This window comes from Octodon degus, unplaced genomic scaffold (assembly GCF_000260255.1).
Source record: "Octodon degus isolate 3935 unplaced genomic scaffold, OctDeg1.0 scaffold00021, whole genome shotgun sequence".
NCBI classification, from domain to species: Eukaryota; Metazoa; Chordata; class Mammalia; order Rodentia; family Octodontidae; genus Octodon; species Octodon degus.
In genome coordinates, this window is record NW_004524597.1 from 4,176,429 (window position 1) to 4,201,621 (window position 25,193).

The 25,193-nt window shown below is 39.1% G+C and overlaps 1 protein-coding gene across 13 annotated transcripts in view; it reads right to left on the reverse strand.

The window, feature by feature from the left end:
* The window catches only part of Rbfox1 (RNA binding fox-1 homolog 1), a 365,784-nt gene that overhangs the window by 29,032 nt on the left and 311,559 nt on the right, over positions 1-25,193 (reverse strand). For 11 of the 13 annotated variants that reach the window (XM_023711319.1, XM_004627777.2, XM_004627780.3 and 8 more), the window contains 2 exons: positions 11,339-11,381; positions 5,670-5,734 (listed from right to left, as the gene is read on the reverse strand). In XM_023711319.1, coding sequence (XP_023567087.1) covers positions 5,670-5,734; positions 11,339-11,381 — 108 coding nt within the window. Of the gene's footprint in view, positions 1-5,669; positions 5,735-11,338; positions 11,382-17,252; positions 17,293-25,193 lie in introns of all 13 variants that reach the window. The other 2 variants (XM_004627778.2, XM_023711325.1) reach the window with 1 other exon arrangement.

The following is a 25,193-nucleotide window of genomic DNA, read 5'->3' on the forward strand; positions in this document are numbered from 1 at the left end:
TTCATCTTGGAATACCATATTCCACATCACCAAGTTTTATAATGCCCTCACTCTATTTGTCCAGTGATAGGCATTTTGAAAGCCAATGAAAATGTGGGTGAAAATAAAGAGGATAGCACAGAGCCGCCATTGTACATTTTTCCAAATAAGAACATCAAAAGCAAAAATGAATATTAAAAACAAAACTACCATTTTCTACTGCCATTATTTTATAAATGGAAGGCTATTTTTAGCGCTATGCGAGAGGGAAGAGTAGATAAACGCTGTCTTCCCTACAGAAGAGGGAACTGACAAACCTTGGCACATTGCCCCTGCTCTTCTCTGTAAGCCAGTAATTATAGCAGCAAAGGCAATCAGTCACCTGGTCTTGAACTGGCCTTGGTATACACTGATTTAACTAAGTAAATTGCACATGATTTTGAGATCTCCCTTCGCATACATCAGAAAGAAAAGACACATGGTTTTGCTAGTGTGTTAGATGTCTTAGACAAGGTTCAAATACAAGGAAATGAGGGAAAGATGAAAACTTCTTTCTTCCTTTGGTTGACACTGTCCATCCTCATTAAAGTTTCTATATTGTCCACACATTGAGCTTTGGGTGTTCTATCACCCAAAGTTTAGTGTATGACAAAAAGGGTAAACTCATCATGCCCATAAAGTACAACAGTATTTTTTAAAAGTAAATTTTTTATAAAATAATCCTTAAACACTAAATTAACATTTACATTTAATATGCCCATATGCTTATGTCAACAGCTTCCTAATTTTGTTACATATCATTTAATAAAGACTCCAAATAAAATAGCATATCATTTTTAAATCTAGTTATTTACTATTTCTTTCATTTGGTTAGTAATAGCAATAAAATCTGGGTCTTATACATGCTGGGCAGGTGCTCTACCACTGTGCTATGACTCCAGTTTGCCTGTATATTTAAACAACAGAATTTCGATATTTCGTCATTTGGATACAGAAAATAAAATCCTCCTAAAATAGATAGGATCTAACCTACAGTAATGAAAAAACTTAAATCCTTTTATTTTTGCATTTCAGATTGGCATAGGTTATATATACAAAAGGATCTAGTTCTACTTACTATAGGTTAGCTTATAATGAAAGACAAAATGTCAGAAAGTGGTCCTTTGTTCTTTCCTCTTGCACTATCTCATCTCTCCTTCTATCTTTCCACTCACCCACCCATATATTCACCTATATATCTTTCTTATCTCTCTCTTCCATCTATCTACCCCTCTATGTAGGTATCTATGTATATTTCCATTGATCTGCACATATTTGTAAATAGCAAACTAAACACTGAAAAACCCTAGACATGGCTATTTATACCTATCACATTTTAAGACAGATATTAATAAAAAAAAAGATACTAATCTATTTCTACTTGAAATAGAGCCTTTTTTTCATAGGTTAAGAATGTCAATTTTTTTTTCTTTTTTGCAGAACTGGGGATTGAACTCAGGCCCTTGCGTTTGCCAGGGAAGCGCTTATTCCACTAAGCCATCTCCCCGGCCCCTGAATGTCAAATTTAAATGATGCGATAGCATATACCTTATGATGCCTGAACTAGACAGAGCCTACCTTTCCTGTACTAAGATTTACCTAGACATTCTTAAGAGCCTGTTGTCAGGCCCTGAAGCATAGATATGAATATGTATAAGGGCATATGCCAAAAGCAAGATAATTGATACTACAGTATTTTATTTAGATTTCAGTTGAGATAAGGAGATTACCAATATTATCCGATTTTTGTCACACAACAAGCAATTTCATGTGGTACCATCTTTATGCTACGGTGACAATTAGCTTCAAAATTTAAAAATTACCAAAAAGCTATAAAAAACTAAAAAATTATTTCAATTATAACATTTTTCATTTGCTTTAGGGATATCTGTGCAGCCTGGTACTATAATTATATGGCAAAGCTTCCTGGCACTACAAATTCTTTAAAGGTAATTCATGTTTTAAATGAAAGAAGGCAAGGCCCCTGGTATCTAGGAGTGCAATTACATCATTACAAAATTTCAGAGTGAAACATACTGCACTGGTTTCGTTTCTAGTTGGCCTGTTTCTAGCTTCTTTCTGCCCTACCATGAAGGGACATTTTCATGCACTGACCTTTAGGAAATGTTAGTGTTAGCAAGCAGAACAAGCATGGTGGATGTTTGTCTTTTGAGCAAGATATTTCCATCAAAGCTACAGACATATCATACACGTTTTCCTAAATAGTCGTGGCACAATTCACAGGTATTTTCTCCCTCCCCATTTCCCAGTTTGGCTGCTGAAAGATGCAACAAGGACCAAGTTGTAAGAAACAAAGAACCAAGAGCCAATCCATGAAGAGAAATCTGCCCCACCCCAGGCTTAATACAAGCAAGCCATTCACAGAGCTAATGGGATGGGCCTGCCGAATCCAGAACAAGTCACAGACACATCAGCAACACCAAGTGGCATGCAATGACCAGATGACCGTAGGTGCCACTGCCATGCTTTGATCTGTTCAAGCTCAGAAAACAATCTCATTGAAAACGCGGACAATTAGCTTTGCATAAATCAAAGTGAGATTAAAAGTAAGGATCTGGTGATATCAAAGGTTTATCCAGTATTTCCTAAATGCCAAGAAAAAGATGTTCACCTATCCGCACTGATTGGCCAATAAGACTATAAAATTACCTAGGTCAGCTTCATCTTTTTCATTTGGGAAAATCTCTGCTCACACCAGATGGTCTTCATGCTGGAGGTCAACATTCAGGGGCTCTCAAGGTGCTCCGAGATAATCAGCGTGTGATCATTTAACCAGGTAGATGATGGGCAGCAAGGTGCACAGTGCCCATTACAGACCTTCTGGGATGTCCTGAGGTTACTAGAGTTCAATATTTCCAGAGGTCCCTGAATCTTTAATGTGATGAGGGCTTAATTTGTGCTGATAAAAGGTAAAATTCTACCTACTGGGAACATCAAACTTCTTTCCCTTTCAAGACATCGAAAGAGTGAATCTCATGATTGCAGGGAGTGTTAGTTGCAGTTTTTCTTTTGATCAAATTGACAACCTGTGAGCATTTCCCAAACAGTCTCAATTCCTGCTGACTTTCTTTCCTAATTTGTAGGCATTTCTTTTTGTTAAGTTTCTCTCTTTGTCTGCCAGAGGAGAGGAACTAAGAGTTAGTGACGCTATGCTACGACAGCATAAAAATTGTTTGCCATATTGTTGCCCTGAGATAAACTGTAGGTGTTTGGCAACTGTAATATGGATGCAAAAGCTGTTGTGATAATTTCACATTTTCCCCAAAATGTGTGTACTGATAAAAGGACCTTCTGCTTCTGAGCTACTTACTAAGAATAAAACAAGCACCACCATAGAGAATCTTGAGAAATCAAACCAGAAATATCATTTTAGAGATTGTTTTCTGGTAATTCACCTATTACTGGATTTACCTCAATAAATAATTCCATACGTGACAAGTATCTTGCCTACAATAAAGTTAAATAGGGCCAGTAATCAATTTCCACAGCAACCAAGAAGGTCTACTGTGCAAATGTCTCTAATGAACAAAAGAGGCCAATTACATGGACCAGAATACAGTTAGTTGGTTTCTTCAACTGAAACTGTTATACTAAACTGGGAATTGCCACAACTAAAGATTTACTAATCTAAGAAAGAGGGTATTTTTTTCTCAATAGGATATGTTTTCAATGAGAAATCTTAATAATATTAAAAGTACAAATTATATATATATTTGCATATGTAGTACTATGAAATGAAAATTTTAACTGAATTTTAGAAGAATAGATGTGGAGATTGCTAGCTCTCAAGTCAACCTCCGAGTAGTACTAAATATTGTTTAGTTTTTAGAATTTCTAGATTTATCTTCTTGAAGAAGGCAATTTTGTAATTTTATAATTAACCTTTTTTCAACATGGAGATAGATACACTTATACTGAGAAGCAAGATAAGCATTCAAGGAAACAAATCTATTTAAGATTCTCATAATTATTCAGCAGGCTAAAGTTACTATGATTATAATTACATACAAAGTGGGTGTTTGAAAATTTAGCATCTAGAAATATTTTCATAAAAATAATTAAGGGTTGTAGCTGAACAACATTACAATTGAAAAAGCATGACTCTTCAGTGCGTGGAATTTAATAACATTAAGCCTTTTCATTTGTAGAACGATATTGAGTGTTTCAAGACCGCTGCCATTTTTATTAGCTTTATTATCTCCATTTTCCTAATTCTGTGTCAAAGTATATGCGAGATAACAATTTACATGAAACATTTTGTATCTTGGAAACTGATTATTGGGTTTTGAATTTATAATTATGTCTTAGTAGTAGTTTGCATTTCTTTGAAGGCACCCTATAGCCTTGAGAACTTGCTATGGCTATTGATGATAAAATAATACCAAATACAATCAGACAGCAGATCTTAACTGTATCTTGTCAAAAAGCCATTTGTTACAAGTATAGGCATGGGATTTTCCAAGTGCAAGTTTGGGGATTTATTTGGCATTATTGGCTTATAGAAAAGTTCTGTAGCTACAATGGGTAACAACCCATTTTGTGAGAAATGGAATGGAACTGCTTGAAAAGCACACAACAGCAAAGTGAGAGAGAAAGAGAAGAGATCAGTCACCACAGGCCAGGTGAAAGGAGAGTGGTTGCTGACACACCCCACCCAGGAATCAAGTCCATTGACTGCTTACCTTTCTGACCCAGCATGCCTCAGCCACACATGCAAATTGTTATCATTATTTTATTCATGAAACGTATTTTTAAATTAAAGGAGTCATTACCAAAAAAAGCACCCTCTATGACATTTGTGCATGCAGAGCATCTGAACATTCACATTTATGTCCTCAGAAAACAGAGCCAAGGAGTTGCATTCAATATGGAAACACGCACTTTGTTTTTTAAGGCACCTGCACAAAAATAGCTATGGCTTGCTGTCTCAGGAACGAAGTCATCTGTAAAGCCTGGGGAATGGAGCCACTCCCACACAACCATTCTGACTTTTACATTTCTCCAACACCCATCTTTCCCTCCTACTGCTAGTTTTGATGTGTGGTGTGCATTGCAAATAAAAGGCAATTTATGTGTGTAGAACTGGACATCAGGCATTGCCATGAGAGGAAGAAATCTTATGAAATTCAGAGACACTTTTCATTCCTTTATTTCGAATTTTGAAATGCTTTCTGGGGTGTAAAGAGCTGTAGGAAAGGAAGGTGCTAGAAATGGAGGTAAACCTGCAGGATCATTCTATTTTTCTCTTTATGAGTAAGAGGAGACCATGGTCTTACATTGAAGACCATGAGAAGGTTGTACAGGAGTGTGTGTGTGTGTGTGTGTGTGTGTGTGTGTGTGTGTAATGTCTATGGTCACAGAAATAAAAAGGTCTGAAAAGAAACTACAGAAAGATAAAGCACAGCTCTTTCTTTCTGTGTTAGCAGAGAGGGGGAGGGTTTGCAATGAGCAAGGCTCAGTCATTCCTCCTGTCCCTGTGGCCTTATTTACCCTTTCACCATGGGACCCAGTGCTTGGGCACTTCCTCCCCACGACTCATGCATCTTCAGCAGGACCAGACGAGAATCTCCCGTCCCACCAACTAAGTTAATTTTCAAGTAGTTGTCAAGCACGGGTAGGAGGACTCTTACCTGTCACTGTAGGCAGCAGCAGTGGCAGGGGTAGGCTGGGCATAGCGGTATGCAGCATAACCACCCTAAAACACAAGGAGAAGTTGGACTTAGGAGTGCAGAGAAGCCTAAGGGATGGGGGACACTAAGCAGTGAGACCACAGCAAAATAGCAGTTACCCAAGGTCTACCAAGCTGAAGTTGAGGTTAATAAGAGCTTAGTACAAAAAAGGCGAAATACAAAATGTACTGCAGAGAGAAAGGGTGGAAACCCAACCCCACTGCATGTTAAAGGTTAGCAATCCTAAGCCCATCCCAGAGGAGGAACCCTGGTGCCCTTAGAAGAAAGCATACCTAAAGGTTAACGGTAAAGGTCTTAAAGTGAGGAGGATTACAGAAGATTATTAAAATACTCATTATACTTTGCTGAACTTTCCAGATTTTCAAAATTGATTATGCTTTACCTTTGTTTATAAGTTTGTAATTTAAAATGTCTGCAAATGGCCCTTAATTGTGTCTTTACAAAAATAATCTACTCTTACGTCTTTTACATTTATCGGAAACATCAGATGACAGTTTGAAAGTTTCTTGTGATTACTCGAATTTGCAGTCATTTAATCACTAATTCTGTTGAAGAAGACTGTATTGGCTGTCTAAAACTTATATAATTATTATCAATGTGGTGAATGTTTCTTAAGGATTCAGTCTTTTTGGCTGAAATGTCACACTGCTTGTGCCATACTGGTTCAGATGTGGGATTTGTTTGGTGCAGAAAATATGATAAAGCCTTCTAATTTGTAAATAAAATCATTAAGAGGGAAAAAAACCTAGAAAGGAAAATAATTAACATTTAGTTGCTTGTACCATAATTGCAATTGTTCAATTAAGCAAGGAGGACAGCAAATGTGCATATTCAAAAGGAATTGTGTTCAGTGGAGCATTGATTATCAAACTGTGAAAATAACAGAGCTTCTTGCTCAACAGACCACAGCGATATGTCAACCACTGTGGAATGATCTCAGCACAATTAACAAACAGGATCCAGTTTCCACTGATAACACAGGGACCATAACACAGAACTACTCAGGTCTAATTAGAACATACAGTCCCATAATCCTCCGAGGGAAGGATGCTTACCCCCACCATAAAGGGCCAGTTCGGGATAGAAGACTGTGTCTAAAGGTGTCTCACAACAAAATTATCAGCGCTCAGGAAGGCTGGGGTCCTTATACTTGCTTTATATGCAGAAAAAAACTAAATACAGAAAGATGCAGAATGATTGAGCATTGCTCATCGCAAGGATGCAGAAGGAGGAAGTGGAAATACTGCAGAAAACATACTTCGATGGTAGATAAAACAATCTTAGTAATTTTTTCCTAGCTCCCTCTAGTTATGGATAACTTTCAGAATGAGTGTGCAATTCAAAATAAGTGGCTTATCCTTAAAGAAGTTGGTCCTCTAGATCATCCATGGTAAGGACACAACCAATATCTCCAGAGAGATAATCCCCACTAATTTGGAACCAGTATATGTGTTCATAGTCTCCCTTAAGAAAAACAATGTGAATGTTTAAAAATATATACAAAAGGTCTTAACCAGACACCACCTGGTGTTCCAAACACCATGTTCTCTAATTAGGAATAGAAAGCCTCATTAAATGTGCTGGGGAGCCATCAAACCAAAGGAGTTGTCATACCAGCACGGAGCTCAAGTCACAGAATGATGAGCTGAGGAGAAATGAGGGCACCAAGTTTCTGGAGCTGTTCCTTTAATCTGCTTGCCATCATCATCCTGGCTTGCATGATGCTTACAGAAAGATACAGGTTGCCAGTATGGATATTAAGCTTCAGGACAGAGGAAGGGGTTGGAATTGATTCGTTGGTCCTTAGGAGTCCTTAGTTGCAAGTGGTTGAAAACTTTGAGTGGAGAAAAAGTACGGATGCATCTTCCCTCTCTTTTCCCCATAATGGAAAGGTATTTGTCTGGGTAATCACATAGATGCTGGGTAAATTGTGGCTGCATTAGAGTGTATTTGGCCCCAGTACAGATTTCTGATAGTGTCCCATGTGCAAAGTCTTTTGAGGTTTGAACTTTGTGTATCTCCAACTTCAGCAGTAGTTACAGTCAATAAAATGTGGCAAATCTGACGAATGACAAGAATGCTACAGGGCAAGCCAAAAATAACTAAAGGGAACCCCAATGAACATGAGGTTGGTACTTATTGTAGGAGCATCAAATGCAGGTGCATACACCTGGTTCCTTCAGCATGGAAGAAGAGAATTTGTGAATGCCCTTTGTTTGCTAGAATGTGTTGTGGCCAATAAGAGAAAAGAAATATGTATTTCTGTAAGATAGGCACAAGTGGTTGACTCCCTGTCTTTATAATCTAGGATTTTGTTCACAATTATGCTTATCTCAACTGTCAATAAAATAGTTTGCTAAAGTCTTCAGAGAAAGTGAGATTTTTTTTTTACCTTGATCAGTGGTCTGATTGCTGTCCAGCAGACCATGCAGTATGCTGGAAATGTCCTGTGTTGGGGCCATCCAACACCTTCGACAACAGTCATAAGCATGTACTGCATGTTTGACATGTGCGTAGTATAATAAACTAAAATTTTAGCTTACTTCATCTTTTTTTGTGGTACTGGGGATTGAACTCAGGACCTTAGGCTTGCCAGGCATTACTGCATCTTAATTGATTTAAATTTAAGCATAACTAGCCACATGGAGCTGGTAGCTACAATATTGGACAGTACATGTGTAAGTCATTCGTGAAACATAGTCCTTAGGGGAAGAAGAGTTAGGTAGCTTCCACCTCTCTATATTATGCTGTCTTCTTTGCTATTTTTCTTTTGCATGAAATCCATATTAGGGGAATAGCAAGGTTGTGTATTAACTCAGTATATGTGTGCATGCACTGTAAAATGATCAAAAATACAAACTGCTTTAATTTGCCTTGTAACCAGTGACTCTGATCAATTTTATTGCTCTATATTTTGCAGCTTGCTGAGAAGAGCCAGAGCTTCTGGATCGTTCTGTGCTAATGCCAGGAAAAGGAGCTTTCTTCTCTTTGAGATCAAACTCCGTTGACGTTTAGCCTGGCCTTCTTGGGCCGTAAGACAAAAATGTCGTCGATAAGTAGATTTTTTCCAATCACAAAACCAAAGAAAAAAGGGAAAAGCAAATAGCATCCTTCTAGACTTCTCACTCATAAACCATACGTGTATTTTCTCAGGTTGAGAAGAAAATTATTATAATGTGACTTTGTATAAAAATAAATTTTACACAGCTACTGTGGATTCCGATGCTGCCACCAAGAACTAAGGGCGTCGAAGTAACATGCTTACATAGACTACAATGCTTGCTTTGTTGGCAAAACCTCTGGAGGTCCTTTGGGATAGTTGAGGACTTCAAAGGATGTTCTAATAAATCATCTTCAAAATTGCATTTGGTGGGATATTAGTGGTGGCAGAAAAAGGAAAGGTTCCAATGACCAAATGACTTAAACCAAAAGGTATATTTAGGCATATATGCAGAAGAGTTTGGATAATTGTATTGTCAATTTCTGCTGGTATTTGAAAAGAGCAGTTTATGCTTATTTTTTTATTCTGATTTTTTTCCTGTTTTGAATTTCTTATTCTTCATAATTGTTTTTTAAAAATAACTCCCAGATGTTTATATCTGGTAATCTGAACCAGTAATTGGAATATAGCATCATGTAATACAGCAACCACTGTTGAATTTCTATTACTTTGTTTAGTGAAATCTTGCATCATTTTTATTTTTTAATTTTTTTTATTTCTTGGTTGGTGAGGTTTTTTTTGCCATAGTTTTATTGATAAACAAATAGCAATGAGGCAGTTTCAAATCAAATCGATAGGACAGTTTCAATAATTAACACACTGCATACATTCTTCTTAGTGGTTAATTGCTGTACAAGATGTGGACTTGAGATCCTATTTACAAACACCATTAGAACAAATCATTCTATTCATTAAGAGAGTGTAACTATATATCTATCCTAACCACTTTGAATACACAGATACAAAATGGACATTCATCTGTATCCCCTTTTTTTGTTAAGTTCCATTATTTGAATATTATAGGTGTGTAAACTCAGCAAAATATTCTAAAAGAGTCCAGTAGCCCATAAGAGTATTGGGTCTTCCGCTTAACTGTCTTGCATCATTTTTAAAGCAGCTTTTATTTTCTATCACTATTTTGCATTCTTTAGAAATTAAAAAAAAAAATGAAGCCTGTTTGTGGAACTTCTTAAAATAATACTGATCAAGACAGGGGATCTCTAAGGCCTCTCAAAGTATTTTTTTTGAAGAAGAAGAAGAAGAAGAAGAAGATCTGAAGTTCCACATTAGGACTGGAATTTGGAAAACAGAGGTTCTAAAAACCAAATAATAAATTAGGAAGACAAGAAAAGCCTTCAGGCACTGCTGGAGACATGCTCACGGCAGAAGCCGACATGAAGGGCGTCGTGAGGGCTTCGCTTTGGCATGGATGCAGAGGGGAGAGCAGCAGGCTCACCCAGAGGGGGAGCTCCTTCCCTCCAGAACAGTCATACGTCTGCTCACTTTGTCTAAAGCAGGCGTATTAGTTTAAGGGAACTCAACTTTCTTTACTGGGGGAACATGTACAAGAACATTTGCAGAATAAAAATCTTCTTTGTAGATTGCGACTCCCTCGTTTATCAGCATTGCACATTCAGCTACTTTTGAAATGTGACAATAGACGTGTAGTTTTCTTGAAATGTAACCAGAAAGGTGGATCTCAGGAATTTAAACCACGTTGCCTTCTACTCCAACTGTCTGCTCTTTTATCATATTCATGGGTTTTTAAAAAATAAAATCAGATCAGCTCTCATGGTTTTAAGAAATATCACATTAATTGAATGAATAGTGAATAAAAAATGTGAGTTGCAGGTGATAGGGAAATTCATGTCACAAAATCCCACTGATCATCCTCACTTTGATATTTATCTTCCATTTTACTTGATAGTTTTAATGTTATTGATAGATAAAATTTGGGTACTGTCTCTCAGCAACAGATGTGTTGATGTTTTGGGGTTTTTTGTTGTTGTGGTGGTATTTCCTATAAATTCATTTATCAGGAATTGCTTCAGCAATGAAAAATGGGTGTGAAATTAATTGCTGACCAACTATAAAGAAAGCAGGGATAACTTTGTTAGATATTAGTTAAATCTAAACCAACCTTTACCTCTCAAAGTATAAGAACAGAGTTTGGGTTTTCTTAGTCCAATGGACTCAGAGGACCTATTAAGATATTGCCTAGAAAGTTGGCCCAATGAAATCCTTTAATTCTTTTTGCTGAATTTATACTGATGGAATCCAGACACATTTAAAACCAAGAGATTAACAGCCCAGCTAGATCTCAAATTTGATACACTCAGGATCTAGCAAAGCTCGTGGCTATGACTAACCAAGGTCTGTGGTGAAACAGCTCTGACGCAGCTGTCCCTATTCTACTCATGGACATAACAAGATGAGAAGATGACCATCTTTAAATCAGGAAGAATTTACATTAAAACTGGAAAATTCAGTTCAGTGTTTCCTCCTTTTACATTGCAGTTCCCCTTCCCAGAATCATCTTGTTAGTAAGAATTTCACAGCAAACCCACAACCATAGTGATGAGTTGTTCTACCAGTCGCGATTTCATACCTGCAGCAATTTATTGCCATACACAGGCTCTTGATACACTACTCTATAAGGAAACAGAAATGTAATGTTTTCAATGCAAAAATGAAATAAATAAAAGAAAATGCTTAAGTCAGACAGAACTTCCAGAGCAATTCATTTACAAGTTTGCTTTTTATTGTTTGCTAATACTTGAGAGTGACCCATTAAATGCAAAGCAGATAGGCTTTGCTGAAAATTTGTAATTACGTATCCCTGTGACGAAGATTATCAAAGAAGTTGTATGTGGGAATCAGGCTGCACTGTTTGTGTTCAGGATATGACCTGTGCTTATTTTAAAGGAGAAGAAAGGATAATATCATGGCTTCTCACCTTTCAAAGTACACCCCAACAGTTTAAGTTCACTAACTACTGAGAATTTAGCTCTTCATCTCCTGATTGGAATTCCCTGGCATACCTGAGGATTTAATTTGGATGCATAATTATTCAGGCAGCAGAGACGAATGTAGAGCAGCAAACACAATGTGTTGACATATTTATCTGTTAACTTCAAATCCAAACACAAATAAAATTGCATTTCACAAGTTCTCGAATCTCAGTGAAGCTACTGAAGCTATTTTACAAATGTGCTAGAAAACCTACATATGTGTATGTGTATATGAAGGAGCTACTGTTAATACACATGTCCTTAACATGTCATCACTCCATTCAAATCTGATACTGATAAAGCTCAGTGGAACCCTCAAACAGAGTGGAAAAGAGCTGGGAAGTTACGCATGGGTGATTGTTCACATACACTGTTTAAATTTAAAGAGAATTTTCTAGTTCCACAATAGGTATCAAGGCCACTGAGTATTTTAAGGAACTTAAAGTTCTGCTCAACAGATGCACGTGCATCTGTTGTGCATGTGTGTGTGTGTGTATGTGCGTGCATGTGTATGTATGCATGATTCTTTTCTTAAATAATATGACTTTACTTGCTAGCTAATTTTCCTCTTTAAATTTCCTCTCTGAGCTCTAAGTCTGTGTGCTCTTACCACTTTCTTACTGCTTATTTCAATGAGTCAAGTATAGATACTATTGTCCAGTGGCCTGGAGACTCCCTGTACTTCTCATATTCTTTTCTCACTCTCCTTTCCCTCTTTACATTGCATTTCTCCACTTTTTTTTAACAACTTTGATCAGGGGGACGATGTCAAGAGTGTTGTACTCCATGGCCAGATCATGTAGGCATCATGTCTCAAGTCAGGGAAGTTCTGGACAAATTAATTTGATGCTCTTTTTTAAAAAAAATATGTTTCATCTTCTGAGGAAGTGGAGGTAGTGAGGTCCACTTTGTACAGGGCAGCGGAAGGGAGAAGATAAGGAATGCAGACCCAAAGCTTCACATCTTGTCTGTCATGTGGCAAATGCTTCATGCAGAGCAGGGTCTGTATGTGGCATCTTCCTCCTTTCCAGTTTTCCTCATTCCCTAAGCTACTATGTTATACATTCCTGAGCTCAAATGTTAGGGGAAAGAAAGACTCTTTGAAAAGATATATTCATGGCCCAGTAACAAGGATGCAGAAATAATTGTGTGTAGGCACAGTGTCCACTGGAAACCTGTTATAACAACAATATAAAAATTAACTGGGGTCTCAAGATGCCATATTTGCTTGGCAATCCTAATGGCTGCATATCAGGAAGTTTGGGCTGCTCTTAATCAGAGAGAACACAGTTCATATTTATACTGTGCCTCCTCGCTGTCTTCTTTCTTCTATATCCTGTCACCCAGCTTACAGGGGTCTCATTCTGTTTTCTACTGATAACCATGTCAAACTGTTTATAGCTTTATTATAATTCCTTTCTGCCACTCTTTCTGTTTTCAAGAGTTATCTTTTATCAAATGTCCTCTTCTTTGATCTCTCTCTGAGAAGGGCAACCAACATGTATTTTGATTAAGCTGTTAAAAAACATTCATATTCCTATCCTGGGTTAATTTCTCCTGAGATCTCCACCCAGATCACCTATGAAGGGAACAGATGACTTTGCAAGTTGAAACTTAAGCGTCTGGATTATACCTTTCAGTTTATATCACCCTTACTAGTAGTTCTTCAGCCATATTCTTTAACTTGAAACACTTTTTAATTAAAATGAGTTTATGTTAATATGCACCAATAAGAGATAATGATTTTATTTTCTTTTTTAATGTATTTAGTACAGGGCCTACAGGGTCTCACTGTGTAGACAGGACTCGCAGTGATTCTCCTGTTTGCAGCCTCCCAAGCACTGGGATTATAGGCATATGCCACCTCACTCAGTCTAAATTACCATCTGAGTGCACTTTGGGGGTGGTGCCAGCATGGCATGCTGGGGATCAAACCCCAGCTACTGCACTGTGCTTAGGCAGGCACTGTAGTCTACTGAGCTATCTGGCTGGCCTGATAATGATTTTCTTAAAAGTCTGATAATTTAGTTATAAAAAATAATTTTCCAAGTTTTGCAACCAGAGTGTGATGCACATGTTCTGTTCTCAGGAAGAAGGTACTCAGGAAATGACCCTGCCTGGCGCTGTTTTCTGCATCACGTCTAATGTGCAGCCATTTGCACTGTGTCTGCACATTGCCACTGTGACCAGCAGGGCTGGCTTGGCAACAGGACTCCGTTCTTGAATGGGTGGTTGGTTTTGTTTTGTTTTGTTTTGTTTTTGTTTTTGCCCTGGTGTTTACCTTAGCTTCCAGCTCCCAGTATCTCTTCAGACTACCCTCTCTGACAACTCCAGGGTATCTAGGATCATCTCTCCCTTTCCACACAATGTTGTCTTCTCTGCAAAGTTTTAAGGAAGAGATGCTTCAATAGATCGCTGCAGGTGACCCTTTTCAGACACCATTCAGATCTTTCAATCCTGCATGCTCCTGGGAACTAAGAGATGCCTGGGGTGGGGAGTCCATCAGCGGGTGGAAGAAGGTGGAAAGACCTGGGAGAACAGAGGCAAAGGGAGGGAGGGAGCAGGGAACATGGACAGGAGAAGTCCTTTCCCAGTTCTACTGCTGTTGTCTGTTGTCTTGGCCTGCTAGACTGCCAGGGCCGAAGATGAGCTGAGCAGCAAGAACCAGATAGTAACTTCTCATGCCTTGCTTAGGAGGAGCCAAAGCCAGAGTCTTACAACCCTTTTCACCACGATTAAAAAAAAAGAGGCTTAAATCCATAGGAGGTGACTGATTTTTCGAAACACATCCCAGGACCCCTCATAATTGCCCTAAATCTGTTTATCATGCACTGTATTCGATGAGATTGAAAGAATACTTTAAGAAAGGTATTTTCTTTAAGAAAAATAGAACCTAACAAAATAGAACCAAATCTACTTTTAAAATGGAGCCCTGGGAACATTTCTACCCATGAAACATCCTATTATTTCAAGGAGGCAGTAGGGGCAGTGACTTAACATACTTGTAGCTAGGATGAATCTTGCTCCCTAAGTGGGGAAATATTTCTATTCTTTGTTCCAGTATAATGAACACAAAGTTATCTTTGAGTTTATTGGCTCATGAGCGGGCAGTTTAGTGGTCTAGACCACTACTATCCTCCACCCCCACATCCTGGAAGCAAGAAGCTAAAGCCATCATCTCAACTGAACAAGACACTGAGGAAGTTTCCAGAAGATTCCAGTGAGTTGTTGTCCCTTGGAGACAGGACCAAATGTGCTCGGCAAGCAAAACTCTAGTACTTCAACAAGTTTTTCTGTCTCCTTCCTGAATATTTAGAATGGCCCTTTGAAAAAAATATCTTAATCTCTTTATAATAAGAACAGTGGAGAATGATATAAAATTGTTTGGGCTAATAGGGTTGGCTTGAAAAGTAAGAGAGGGATAATTTGAAGACCCAGGCACTAGGTCAACCTGGACTTGAAGAAATGTGCCTTTTGCTATACTTTACCTAGATCCCTGGGGTTGCTGCACCACTCAGACCACCACTTAGCTAAAATCTGTTGAAGTGGTGGGGAGCAAAGGCTCCTAAAGGTGCTCAAAGGACAAAGGGACATTCTGGTCACTTCCCTCTGTGAGCTGAACTGCTCGATCTTACTGTGGAGGCTAGCACATCCCTCTCTTCCAAATCCGTCTTTGTTGCATACCTGTCTTTCTCTGTGGGTTTTCACATGTCCCTGTCTCCTGCCTGCCCCAGTCAATATCCACATTCTAGGTCAAGTATTCTGACAGTGCTGTTCTGTGTATGAGAACAGCATGTGTGTGTGTGTGTGTGTGTGTGTGTGTGTGTGTGTGTGTGTGTGTTTATTCCCCACAGCTCCTGCCTTCAATCAGCTTCTACTTCCTGTTATACCAGAATCTAGGAAGCAAGGAAAAGATACTAATTTGAAAGATGAGGAAGAAAGCACAAATCAATCAATCATTAGTGTACTATACAAGGATATGAAGACACAGGTAGCTACTCAATAATTGACAGCTAAATTATAAAGTTTATATTTCTTTTTTTACCTATACTCAGGAACATCCACTTCCTACTTTCTCCTTGGCAGATGTTGAAGAAGGTAATTTTGTTTCAAGAAGACCCTTTATTTTCTCATGCCTTGTCCATTTCTCAATTTCAAAAGTATAAGAACACTAACACTATCCATTTGATTCTACCAACTTTCATCATAGCTTCTGTCTTTGCACAGCCTACTCCAGACTGAGTGGAGGCCATAGACACGGACTGGCCTGTGGGTCCATCGGGCACCCAGGGATGAGGACAGGCTCCCAGCTGCCCTTCCCCACTTCCCTTCCTGCTCAGAATAGCATGAATTGAAGACAGGAGAAACAAGATGTGAGAGGGAGCAGCTTAAGTTTGACAAAAAGACAAATTGTCTGCTTCTTTGAACATGTAGTTCACTTGTTTTACTACAGAACAGAAAAACCTTCACAGATGACAGTAAATATACTGCATACCATAATAATAGCACTTTTCTCAGTCCTTCATTGATAGAGATTAATGCTATGTCTCAAAATTGTGACGATTTAAATTCAAAAGGAATAAATTAAATAACTGGTGTCACTCTCATTTTCTAGTAAATGGCATCAATTTGATCAGAAATCCTATTTTATTTTTCATTGTTTTCTACTCTATAAAACAACAAATCTGATTTCACTGACTTATTTGAGGTCATTAGTAATAAAAACAATTACATGACTTGGAAATGGACCCCCCCAATACTGTCCATTTATTTTAAATCATGTCCATCTTCAATTTTTGTAAGATTAATGCCTGTATCATAATGCGGGAAAGTAAATGTATCCAGATCAGTGTAGTCAAGCTTAATTATGTAGTGAGTCATTGTGGTGAGGGATATCCTGAGATTTTGCTAAGGAGAAAATGTTTAGTAAAATGGAACCAGTTAGTAAACAATTCTAAATCAGGAAACTCTTTAGGGGGAAATGGAAAGAGTAGACAGTCAAAACATAAAGGCTCGGGAATTCATCTATCTACATTTCATTGGGGGTATAGGAAATGCTTCTTTGTACCATTACCCACATTCAGAGAGAAAGAATGTTTCTTTGCTATTATAAATAAATAATTATAAGGAAAGTATCAAAAATATCAGCCATGACATTATCCTTTAACCCTCTGCAGCTGGTAACTACAGCTGTTGTAAATATTGTATTGCAAACACACAGACCATACTGAACACTTCAGAGGCAATTTCTTTAGGGCTAGGTTTTTTATCACCACCTTCTTTTGGAGCGAGGCTGGTTGTCTTATCCCTGGTGTGGTTATATTTACTCTGGAGTTGCTCTCAGGCAGTTAATTCCCCTTGAATAGCAAAAGTGAACCTCCCATGAGCTTGGGAGCAGAAATCCTTCCACGTCCACCAGATTGTTTCCTACATAGAGAAATTCACAGCAAACTTGTAAAATGAATGACTCTGGGAGGTAACAAGACAGCATGCACGTTAATGAATACTTACATAAATGTCTGCACCATAAAATCCATCCTGGTAAACAACACTGCAGGGTGCACACACAAAGAGAAACATCCATATTAGTGCGTTTCCCCATGCAGACACGCCAACCCTGCAGGGCCAGGTTAGTCTGGGCACAAGGTCTGCGACACAGGGTCCCAGGAGAGTTCTCACACCAATTAAGGAGGTTGGAGACAGCGGCAGCTCATCAAACCAGGAAAATGAGCCTGGGGTTCAGGGCTGCCCCTGAGCCGGGACATGCTGCTGGCTACCAAGTTACCCACTCTCAGGAGGGGTTGAAGAAATGTGCAACTTTGAAATGCAAGGAAGATTAAAATGTATCTCCAGCAGCTTGGGTAGAAGTGAGCATCTTAAAAAGATCAGAGTTTGCTGGTAAACCACAGAGCTCCCCCACTAAAAGAACACAAAGCATCTGTTTAAAAATAGGCCCGGGAGGGAAGAGACAGAGATTTTAACATTTTCAATATGGGCCAGTGCTGAATGGCTTCAGCATAGCTGGGCAACCCAAATGGTGTCAGAAACGTTTCCATATCATTTTCTGCCATAGTCTCATACTATTTAGTAACTCTATGAACCACTCTTCTATGGCACAATAAGAAAAGTGGTAAAAAAAAAAGAAAACTGGTATTATATGTACATATAAGCATGCATGTATGAAAAATATATGTAGATGTATGTGCAAGTGTATATTGTGTACTTGAGCATTACTATGCACATGTGTAGGAATGCGTACTTGTCTATATTATATGCTTGTATAAACAACTGGTATGTGCATAAACATGCCTGTCTGAGTACATGTGTGTAATATATGTACCTATGTGTGCCAGTACATACTTGTTCATATAATTATACTCACACTAAGTAAAGCTCTACTTCATGACAGGGAACAAACCCAACCTCATACCCTTCTCTACTCACTAGCCATATAGTAGAACCTTCTCTACTCACTACCCATATCCCAGAAAGAGATGATTTCCATGAGGGTAGGGAAGAACTTTTCCAGAAGTGTTTTGGAACCATTACCTTGAGTAAAACATCCAGGAAAAGCAGCTCACAGCTAGATGATCATGGGACTGACTTAAATTTTCTAAGCATGAAAAGGACACTGTACAACTTACACACTTTTATGAGGATCACCAGATAATCTTTAGTATAAAACTGTGTGTTTCTAAATACTTGTCTTTCCAAGGGTGGTAGTTATCATGAATAACCTTCCCTAATAGATTTCTGTGAAGCTTCTAGAAGATTTGTGATTCTGGCAAAGGCCCAAAGAATCCCCCATTGTGGAGTGATGCTGGGCTCTGATACCAAATAATTCAGCAGCAGAGTGAACCACATATAAGCAAAGCACACTAAGCCAAGGGAGGGCACTTTACCACACACACACACACGCACACACACACACACACACACACACACACACACACACGCACGCACACACATGGCAGTGACACTGGCTTGCTGGAGAACACAGTAGTGTATGCTTCTCAGAGTTATTTGGACTTGGTCGACTAAACTCCAAGTACCATTATCCTTAAAGTGTGTCAGGGATCTCCCACACTGAGGAGGCTGTAGGAAACGTGTTCAGCTGTTGTTTGTTTTTAATCCTGGAGGGTTTCAGTTCACAAGGGCACTTATCAACCATAATCCAAGTTGTTGAAGTGCGCAGTGCTCTTAGCTAGGCTTTGAATTCCCTTCAACCTTTCCAACAGAAAAAAGGTGGGGTCTGTTGGGGGTCAGAAGGCAGGATCAGCCTCAGCCAAAAGGACTTGAAACAGACCTTATGTGACAGGCAAGCAACAGATATTTGCTTTGGGCCCCCAACCACAGAACTGATAGTTCAGCCACAGCGAGACAGCTTCTTCCCCATTCTTTCATGCGGCCATGCCTTTGCTCATGCGAACCCTGGTGCTGTTGATTACTTTCTTCCCAAGAACCTTGTCCTAAAGCAGACAGATCCCTATTCAAGGGCCAAGGAAAAACACTGGGACATTTGCATCAAATTTCAGCTTCCCCAGTGAATAACTCTGTGGTTGAGACAAATTGCTGACTTTCATTCACTCATTTAATGTGAAGTAGGAGGAAAGGCAAGTGCCTGTGCCAAGGCGCACGTGTGCCTGTGTGTACAGCTCCAGCGAGATAACACTTGCAATGCGTGGAGCGACCCACTTAGCACTGTGGCCCTAAAGGCCATCTTCTCTGTGACTCAATGCCCCCCTGAAGCTAAGTTATTTCTCCAATCTACGAACACCAATGCCAGTCTTTCAGATTCATAAACTTTCACCTTAAATTAAAAAGTTTTATTCATATTCCTCATTTTTTTCATAGAAGTAATACCCAATGGCTTACTCAAAATTTCATTCACTTGATGTCTGATAGTATACCAAGAAGACATCCAGTAACTATCCGTTGACCGAATAGTTCTCATGTCCTTCAGAAGTCAAGCATCTGGAGGCGGAAAAAGGTGACAGAGTCATTTCTTGAAGCTGGGTGAGGTGGTACACATCTGTAGTCCAAGCTACTAGGGAAGCAGGAGGATTACAAATTTGAGCCCAGCTTGGACAAGATAGGGAGAACCTGCTTAAAATAAAAAGGACTAGGGGCATAGCTCATTACAGAACACTTCCCTAATGTGTGGGAGCCCTGGTTCAAACCCCCTTACTACCACCAAAAATTTCCTTGTCCTCTGCAGGCAGAAGTAATGGATGAGGGGAGAAGAAAGAAACTTGTGTTTGATTTTCAGTACCATGGATATTGTCTTGGGAGGAGAGAAAAAGGAGTAAGATTCAAATACAAAGCCCTCAATTAGGGGACATATGGAAGAGTCTAGCTAGGAAAAAATCCAGGTATGAATAAACATAGTTTTAAACAAATACTGGTATATGCTTAAGTATGGGAGACAGTGCTTTCTCTAAATGTTTGTTGGGTTGGACTCAGTCTTTCTCTGCTTGAGGAAAGTCAAACCTTGGTCTTGGCTGCTCTTCCCTTGGGTACAAAATGGGGGTCAGGTGTGGCGCTACCTGAACGGCTAAGGCTTAGCTCTCACTGGGAAACTGGCATCTCTTTTCTCTAGGAAACATTATAACTGGTGGCCAATCCTGTGTGTCCAACCAACCCTAGCTCTGGAACAACTTCCAGAAGTGAAAAAGATCACACCCTGATGTCTACCTCTGAGAAGTCTTTGCCAAGTTGGGAAACCTGGTTTCCATGCTGTGCTCTCCACCATGGGCCATAAAATTATTGTAAGGGCTGTCATATGCCAAATTTATGAGACACTGAGCCAAAGAGAAACTGAGATTTAGCTTCCCCCCTTCGATAAGATCATACAAACTGAATACGAGTCCCATCTCTCTGCAGTTGGAAGGCTAGATCTCCACTCCCTACTGTGCCCAGCTCAGACAGTGAGCCTCCTCCTCCCCATTGAACCAGCCTGTGGTGTTCACAGAGCGTGGGGTACAGTCACAGAGGCAGGCACCTAAATGTAAGTCACTGCTATAGTATTTGCTATAGAAGAGAGGAACAGAGCATCATGGATGAGGAGCGGAAGCAGGCAGGGACAGCAACAAAGGTGAGGAGGGCTGAGCAAGTGACGGAAATCTCAAAGCTTTTGCTGGGAAGAGAGGGAGGAGCAGGCTGGGTAAGGACAGCTGGAGTACATTTTACTGGCTGCAAAGTTTCTGGCTCTTCGGAGAGCCTGGAGGAAGGGCGTCATTTCTAGCTTCAGGTTCCTCAGACACCCACCAGAATGCGATGGCTTTGCAAAGCAATAAGAATTCCAGATGTGATTATAGACCACAACAAGAAGAGATTGCCTATTTTCACCAAGGACAACACATGGACATTTTGGAGAGAAATAAGAGCGTGAGTGATCTATCTTCATGGTAAGTGTGGAAAATATGAAGCCAATCTGGTCATCAGCAGAGTCAAAGGAAGTCGCTTGGGGGCTGCCACCATTACTGAAATGCTGTGTGTTCTTCCTGTTACTACTCCCAGCACAAGCTCCACTGCTGTGACCATTTGTATTTACAGATCATCGTTATAGGTCAGTCTCTGGCAAGTACACTCTGCATACAGCACCCCACCATGCCCCTGTCATGGATTAGACTATCATCACCTCTTTAGACATAAAGGAGTGGAGACAAAAGAGCTAGTGTTGACTTAGCTGGGATCCTGGCCCAGATCCTTGGGCCCCCACAACCCACACTCTTAATTACATGGCAGGCAATGGTGGTCAAACGGGAGTGTGCATCCGAATCACCCTGAGGACTTAGCTGGCTAGGCAGCAGGCCAAGTCCAGAGGTTCTGATTCAGTAGATCTGGATGACGGGAAGGATTCTAAGACTCTGCATCCCTAATAAGTACCAGGTGATACTGATGTTGCTGTTGGCTCAGGGACTGAAAGAATACTTCCCTAGGGGACATAATCCCCCAAATGTTATTTTCTACCTGGAACAAAACTAAAGGGCAGTCTTCTAGGTGCTGTCCTAAAGGTGTTGCTGGGTATGAGAAAGCTCTTACACAAACTCTAATGCCCATGTCCAAGAATGCATCTAAAACTAAAAAGAATGCATCCAAATATGTTTTAAAAGTTTCATTAAACAGGTGCACCTAAAACACCAGCTACCTAGAGAAAGAAGGACAAAGGTCCTTGTCAAGGATGCAGCTACAGATAGATTACAGCTCAGTCACAGAACGGGGAGTTGCTGCCACACATCGAACAAGTGGGGCCCTGTTTGCATGCAGAGACGGTGTGTCTAGCCATGCAGAGGTAATGGTATTGCTTGTCAATCACTTCGGCACTGCAATATGCTTTTGCAAGAACAAAATGAGAATGCACATCTCATTTTCTCAGAAAAGTAATAGCAGTAGTTAAACATTTCGATGGATGCAAGCAGAGAGGGACTGTACTGTGGCAAATGAGTTTACTTTCATAAAAGGAAAGGAAAGAATGAAGGTATAGTGTGCCCAAAACTATACAATCTATTTTTGTCATATAATATCTATCAGCCACAAATATATTTGTGTAGGAAAGACTTCTCTACCCTGCTGCCCCTTCCAGTTGGAGAATAAATTAAATTCTTTAGTGGGCTCAAATACAGCTGTGTTTGAATGGCTATCCGGTGGATTCATGAACTCACGGGTACTCATATATTCATATAGGGTTGTGCATGTTTGTACACAAATGTTTTCCCCTAGGAAAACACTAAGTTATTAAAGGCATCTGTGAAATCTACTTCCTACTATAAAACAGCTTTAACAATTAATTGTTTTTTGATGTTGTCAATAAATTTACTGAGGAGAATTTTTAGTTATATATTAAAGCTATCAGGTAGGTGTGGTGCTACATCCGAGTACTTTGGGAAGCCGAGGCTGAGGCTGGAAATCTTTATATTCAAGCCCGGCCTGGGAAACTAAGGGAGACTTTGTCTCAAAAGAAAAAAAATGGGGCCAGGAATGTGGCTCAGAGAGAATGTCCTGGGGTCCATCCCTCATTAAAAACAGAACAAAATAAAAAGTGAGCTAAGAGTTTGAGGAAAAAATTATGCTACCTCCTCTCAAAAAAATCTAGACAGATTTTTTGGAAGTATGAGAATGGGCAATGAAAATTCTTAGTTTTTAACATACCGATCAAATGAAAAATATTTCCTAAGCATTAAATAATACAGGTTAAAGATTAAACATTTAGGAAATACAAACATCTGGCTAGCATATATGCAGAGTAACACACCCATGTCATCTTAGAGATTTGTGTCACAGCATTTCGTAAGCTAGTCTGAGAACTAGTATGAAAACTTTACATAAGGATCTATTTGTGGATTTCATTCTTGCATTGGGGAGCTGTCAGTAGTTTTCTCTTGGGGTTCTACTAGATTTTTCTTATACTCAAAGTGACATAGAGTATCCACAAAACTATTTCTCAAAGTCCTCTGCAAAGCTATATGCAGAACTGTCACAATTAATTACATATGAAAATGAAGAGTATGTTACTGAAAGATACCTGGAGAATGAAAGCAAACCCTGTAGCTGGTTAGCTAATGCTGGGTGCTTAGGGTTAAAAAGAGCATCTTTCATGACATTTCATGAAAGCATATTTCTATGTACCAGGCATGGTCTATAGTAGGCACTTGATACACAGTTATGTAATAATTAAGAACAGAAACTTGGAGCTGGGTGTGGTGGTGAACACCTATAATCCCAGCACTCAGGTGGGCTAAGGCAGCAGAATGGTTGTGAGTTCGAGACCAGGATGGGCTACAAAGTGAGCTCAAGGCCAGCCTGAACTACATAGAAAGACTGTGTCTTAAAAAAAAGAAAGAAAGAAAGAAAGAAAGAAAGAAAGAAAGAAAGAAAGAAAGAAAGAAAGAAAGAAAAAAAAAAGAAATGTAACTTGTATCTTATAAGGCCAAAAGTTACATTTCTTGTTATATAGGTCTTGCTTTATCTTGGTCTTAACCATCCAGCAGAAAAGTATAAAAATGAAGTATAAAAAGTAAAGCCATATTAATATACTGAGCTGTAAAAAGCTCAAGTCAACAACTTCTGACATTGCCAGTCTTATGGAAAACCCACTACTATTATAAACTACTGGATTATATTGGAATATTTTGCTGAATTCACACACCTATGATATTTAAATGACAATGGAATACCCATCTCTGACAAAACTAAACAAAAAAGGGGGATACAAATGAATGACCATTTTGTATCTGTATATTCAAAATAGTTAGGATAGATATACAGCTACTTTCTCTTAATTCAGTGAATAGAAAGATTTGTTCTAATAGTGTTTGTGGACAGGAAATCATGTCTGCATCTTGTCCAATGAATAACCATTAAGACAATGATATGCAGTGTATTAATTATTGAAACTGTGCTAGTAATTGGTTTTGAAACTGTCTCATTACTATTTGTTTCTCAGTAAAATTATTTTAAAGAAAAGAAAAAAAAAGACAAAAACCAAAAACTTGGTGGTTGCAATCTCCTGGAAATTAGGTTGCTCTTGGAGATGCTTGTGGTCTGGTGACTTCTTTCTGATGTCAGGTATTGATGATGTGTTTTTCAATACTTCTGTCATCTAGATCTACTGGTCAGCCATCTTCTTTATGTATGCCATCTTCTTTACATGGCAGTTACTAAAAGGTTGGGTTTTTTTCCAAAGGAGCCCTAAGAAGATATAATCAACATTGAGGCTTCTTCACAAACTTGAGTTCAGAATCAAATGCAGAGAAAAACATGGAAAGCCTCATCATTCAATTCTTTTAGATTGGTTTTTATTGAAACCTTATTTTTTAATGTATATAATGTATAAGCAAGGACCTGGGACATAGCTCAGTTCAACAATGCTTGCCTGTCATTGCAAGCTCCTGAGTTCAATTCCCAGTTCAAAAAACCAATAAAAACAAAAAGCAAACACTATAAACAACTAAAATACCTTTACCTAAGACATGTCTGTGACCTGGGAGCCGTGGAGATTGACACATAGTAGGTGTTCTACGAAAAGGTAAATAATCCATAAAGGGATTAGATGTGCTTTGTGTGCTTTGTGTGCTCAACACAAGCAAAAGGAAGCCCTGAGAAAGAAGAGCAGGCTTTAAAATGTCAATAATTACATCAGCTTCAATAAGAAAGCTTGTTCACTAAACACACTTCAGGGCATGAGATGTACCAGGCTGTAACCATGTTGATTTTCCTAGTCACCCACTACCAGCCCTATAGGGGCAGTGTCCATAGGGTTCAAGAAATGATGTCCATAGAAGGTAAGCTATGCAAGGTCTTTGTGGTGTGTTTCAAGGACTAGACGGGAAAGAATCTGTTCAATTGGAAGGACCAGCTGAGATAAGGGAAAGGATGAAAGGATGAAAGAAAGAGAGAGAGAGAGAGAGAGAGAGAGAGAGAGAGAGAGAGAGAGAAAGAAAGAAAGAAAGA